The sequence below is a fragment of the Cryptomeria japonica genome, chromosome 3 (genome assembly GCF_030272615.1).
Source record: "Cryptomeria japonica chromosome 3, Sugi_1.0, whole genome shotgun sequence".
In the NCBI taxonomy this organism is placed as follows: Eukaryota; Viridiplantae; Streptophyta; class Pinopsida; order Cupressales; family Cupressaceae; genus Cryptomeria; species Cryptomeria japonica.
In genome coordinates this window covers 378,828,043-378,832,809 of record NC_081407.1, presented here as the reverse complement: position 1 = coordinate 378,832,809, position 4,767 = coordinate 378,828,043, and the positions used below count along the sequence as shown (strand labels likewise).

The window sequence follows — 4,767 nt, the reverse complement described above, 5'->3', positions numbered from 1 at the left end:
AAGTAAGTCACGTATCCACTTAAAATAAAGAAAATCTATTAATAAAAGTAAAATATGATTTTTTTATAAATTTAATTTATATAAAAAATAATATTCATCCGATTTAATTTTGACTTTCTTAAATGATAAAATGTTGAAGACAAAACTCTAAATAGATGCTAAGTTCGCTTATGATAAACCTTATCTAATACATACAAAATGGACTATAGTTTAAAAAAACTTGAAAGTAATAACATTTTTAAAAGAGCAATACCTACATCCATGGATGAGAGGAACAAAATTAGTTATCTATCCCTAAGTTACGATCACTTCTTCCACATGAAATACAAATTTAACCCAAAGGTCCAAACAGTGAGCTGAGCGCACACTTAATATGCCCTAATGTTCACTAGCTTTTTTTAATTGAAATAGGTACACTAGGTATAGCTATCTTAACTAACATTTGAGCTTAAATAACCTGCCTCTACATTTTACAATGCACTAACCAACCGCTTACAATATTCTAACTGCTAACATGGCTATAGTTGATTCTGCTTGTGTCGCTTCGGTCCACTGGCCTGTCCATAACCTGCGGAGTTTGAGGCTCCACCTTCCCTTCCAGCATCTGCACCACTTGCATCATTCTAGGCCTCACTTCCTCGTCCTCTTGAATGCATAACAAGGCTACAACACATCACATGCTCTTCTCACCTCTTCCATGTTTGCCTCCTCTGCAACACCCTCCTCCACAATGTTCATTGTGTTCCCCTGCTGAATTTGAGTTGCAGGCCATGGGGGAAAGTAAAACAAACTTGAATCTTGCACTTTTAAGTCCAGATTTCTTCGCCCCGAAATGATTTCCAAGAGTGTCATACCAAAACTGTAGACGTCAACCTTGGGAGTGATGGGAAGACCGGAGATCCACTCTGGAGCCAAGTATCCTCTCGTTCCCCTTGTAGTGGTCGGCACATGACTAAAATCTCTACCCACAAGCTTTGCCAGCCCAAAATCGACCAATTTAGGTGACAAATCACCATCCAGCAGAATGTTTTCCGGCTTAACATCGCAGTGAATGATGTGATCTCGGCATTCTTCATGGAGATAAAGTAACCCTCTTGCAGTGCCTAGTGCGATCTCAAATCGGGTCTTCCAGTCGACTACCTCCCGTTTACTTTTGGAACTACCGGTGAACAGTATAGAATTCAGAGAACCCTTGGGCATGTAATCATAAACCAGTAACCGTCTTGATCCTTCTGCACAAAACCCTTGTAGCCTGACCAAATTGGCGTGTTGTATGTTGCCAAGAGAACTGATTTCTGCTCGGAATTGCTTTTCATCTTGTCGTGAACACTTCATTTTCTTTACAGCAACCATTGTACCATCTGGTAGAGATCCTTTGATCACCGAGCCAAATCCTCGTCTCCCCAACTCAGACTTGAAATTCCTAGTTGCAATCTTCAATTCCTTCTAACTAAATATTCTAAGAAAGGAGTTCGAGGAATCTGCATACCTGTCCTTCGGTCGTAGCTGATGCCTTCGCCAGATGAAAACTCAAAAGATACCCAAAGCAACAGTGAGAGCACCAACAATACGAAGCACTGTGCCCACAATACTAGAGGTTTTGCGTTTCGTTGGAGGTTCGGAGGCTCCTACTCGGATGGAGACATTTGAACTGCTTTCCGACGGAGGAGAGTTGCGCATGTTCAGCGAATCTCCGGACCAGCTTTGGCAGGGCCCTGACGGCTGACTGAAAGAAAACGCAGTGCACGAGGATGCGTAATCATTAGGTAAAGCCACATTAAGGTCGACGAATCTGTCAGTGCTGCTATTTTGGGCATCGCAGTATAACGGGCTCTGTCGAACACAGCCACTGGACCCCCAGTCTTGTGAATCCCACGCGCCATTGTCTGAGTTGGAGTTGCAGGTTCCATAAGCACCACAGAGACCATATACGGCACATGCGTCTCCGGGCTGAGACCAGTACGTGTTCCATTTACTGCCATCGACAAAAGCATTGACTTGCATTCCTCCGAACTTTGTTAGGACGTAACGTGAGAGCACAGTGTATTCAGGCTTCAATGTATAACTGAAATACAAACCAGAGCTACTACTTTCAACAATCATATGAAAGCTCTTGTTCAGGCCTGGAAGTCCACTGAAAATTTTGCCGTCCCAAGTTCCAGTCTCCCAATACTGTACAGAATTGTTCCATGTCAGCACGAATTGTTTGGCCCCAGATGGATCCACATGCAAGGAGAAAAGCCCAGGAGCGGGATCCAGTGAGTTTTTCCAAGAAACTAGCTTTTGCTGTCCACCAAACCTCATCCCTGGCAATACTGCATTTACAGGATTGTCGAAACTCTGCCAAACAGTTTCAGATTTATTATTACCGCTCAGCATTAAAAAATTACCAGAATCCAATATGACAGCCCGGGAGGCCTTCTTCGACATGTTGACAGACCAAATAGAAGCGCCCTCTGCATCGAACAGTACCAGATTACCTTCTCTTGACAGCTTCAAAACACCAGACCTGTTTCTGGCTGGAGTCTCCCTGTTTGCCACCCAAACAGTCGTCTTCTCTGGTATTTTGGCATACCAGATGCCAATATACCAGTTGCTTCCATTTGGGCTGAAGAATCCCAACTCAAATGTGCCATTCTTGGAAATTATTGTCTGGTTTCCAGCAAGCGAAGCACCCAACGATAGAGTATCTCCAGCCTCGACTGCAGCACCATAACTCTTCAAATTGCAAAACACTGTAACTGCCAAGAAAAGAGTAAAGCATAATTTTGCCCTGTTTCCTATCGCTAAATTGTTGGCGACGGAGAGAACTTCTAGGCTGAAAGAGGAACGTCACTTTGAATTTATCGCTGTATCAGATTCTATGCATGATTCATAGAAATTTCTTGTGCTTAAAATTCAATGGCGGTAATTAATCACCAACTTATAATCAGAATAACCACTTCAGACAATGTTAATGTTTGTGGGAAGTCAAGTTGCAATCCTTTACCTACATCGCGTAAAAACCACCTTCAGCCCTTTAATATAATTCCAACGTCACCTTAATTTATAGTTGACTATTTAATCCCTTTAAAATATATCGGAAATGAATAGTGACATGTCCGATATATTTATAGGATGCATCTATCCTGGCTCCAAAAGTGACCTGTCGTACCAACGACATGCATCGACATACATGTTCAAGACAAGTATACCATGCCAATTTGGTGCAGCCGTCGGACCCAAGGAAAATGACGTGGAGTTGTCTTAGACTCGGCTGTTTCAAACATCGGGGCCCATGCAAAACTACGTGGACATACCGGAGGACGGCAGACCCTGGACCGCGGCTCGTACCGGTGTGTTGTGCCTAACACACACATTAAAAGCCATGAAAAACAAACAACCAACGACAAGTGTAGATGATTGCGTTCGGACGCCAAAACGGAGGGAAAAAGAGGGTGCGGGCTTCCAAATCACGATGGCTCCCTCCAAAACCTCTTGTACATGTTACTGACAAGTGGTGTCCTTACTCCTTAGTCAATCGCAGTTGTTCAGTGAAAAATAGACCATGTAGAATGCGCCACTAACACGCGTGTTAGGAAAACCGTAGTATGCCCTATACCGTTCCAGCAGAATATTGATGCCATTTTCTGTGGCTTCATGTGGAAAAAATCAAAGTCGTTCATTGAAAAATGGATGATGTAGAATGCGGATGCGCCACTCCCCACTAACACGCGTGTTAGGTGAACTGTACGACGCGTCCTCCTACGATTTTCTGCGTCATGTGGAAAAAAGGAAGAATAAAGGGACTGATGTGCGATTAAAGAAAGTGTCCAAAGCCCTCATTGTTGAAGTCTTATGTTGTTTTTTAAGGATGTTTTCAAAGGGAAAGAAGGGTTTTAAGAAGGAGGTAGCAAGGAGTTACTATTCAAGGGCAACCTGCATTCTTGAAGGAGGTTTTATTTCTGAAGGTTGTTAGGTATGTGGAGTAGCCTTTTTTTTCCTGGTTGTATATAGTGGGAAAATTTGCATGTTTTTGTTTATACTTAGAGCGAAAATTTTATTGTTTTGTTTTGCTTTGGTTATTCTTGTTTTGCTCTAGTTTGAAATTATTAGATATTGGCCTGGACGCGTGTTTGCTGGCTCCAAAAAGTCGTGGTAAAACGCGCGACACAAACGCGTGTTAGTCTCGTTGTACTGTCGTTTTGGTGGGTGATTGGTGTTAGGTTGCCCGCGTCTATTTGGTCTGTCATTTCTGGGCGAAGCTATTCGGACTTTCTTTTTGCTACAACCTTCACATTTGGCGACATTTGCACTGTTGCGCTTTTCGGTATGAGTCTTACCGATAGCCTCATTGGTTATTGGCAAGACAATATTATGCTTTTTCCACTTCTCCGATGTAACTAGCATTGCCTTCTTAATTTAATCAACCTTGTGGACTCCGGATTGACTTACATGCGATTTACTAACATGCGTGTTAGTCCTTGGACGATTACAATTAACACGTGTGTTAGTCTTTGGATGATTAACACTAATATTCAAATTATCTTCAAATGATTCAAATGAATATGTAGAAATACCCATATAAATTTGTAGATAATTTTACACAAGTTTTTTGGTCTTCTTATTTTAATATGATTTACTATTTATTACATAAATAGTCTAAAATAACAAAAAAAAATGTTTGTTTTGGAGCTGTGGTGGAACGTGTCCATCTTGGCTCGAAAAAGACAATACGGATTGACTAGCACGCGTGTTAGTCGCGTGTGCATGTATTTTGGTTCAAAA

The 4,767-nt window shown here is 41.9% G+C and overlaps 2 protein-coding genes across 2 annotated transcripts; both read right to left on the bottom strand.

The window, feature by feature from the left end:
* Positions 1-502: 502 nt before the first annotated feature.
* Positions 503-1,353, bottom strand: LOC131874191 (G-type lectin S-receptor-like serine/threonine-protein kinase SD2-2). Its single transcript, XM_059217449.1, has 2 exons — positions 691-1,353; positions 503-604 (listed from the first exon to the last, which is right to left on the bottom strand). Exons 1-2 carry the CDS (start codon positions 1,351-1,353, stop codon positions 503-505), a joined length of 765 nt encoding a protein of 254 aa, XP_059073432.1.
* Positions 1,354-1,530: 177 nt separating this feature from the next.
* Positions 1,531-4,389, bottom strand: LOC131874190 (S-locus-specific glycoprotein S13-like). The gene is made up of 4 exons (XM_059217448.1): positions 4,158-4,389; positions 3,568-3,635; positions 3,195-3,346; positions 1,531-2,818 (listed from the first exon to the last, which is right to left on the bottom strand). Exons 1-4 carry the CDS (start codon positions 4,387-4,389, stop codon positions 1,531-1,533), a joined length of 1,740 nt encoding a protein of 579 aa, XP_059073431.1.
* Between the last annotated feature and the right edge of the window lie 378 nt (positions 4,390-4,767).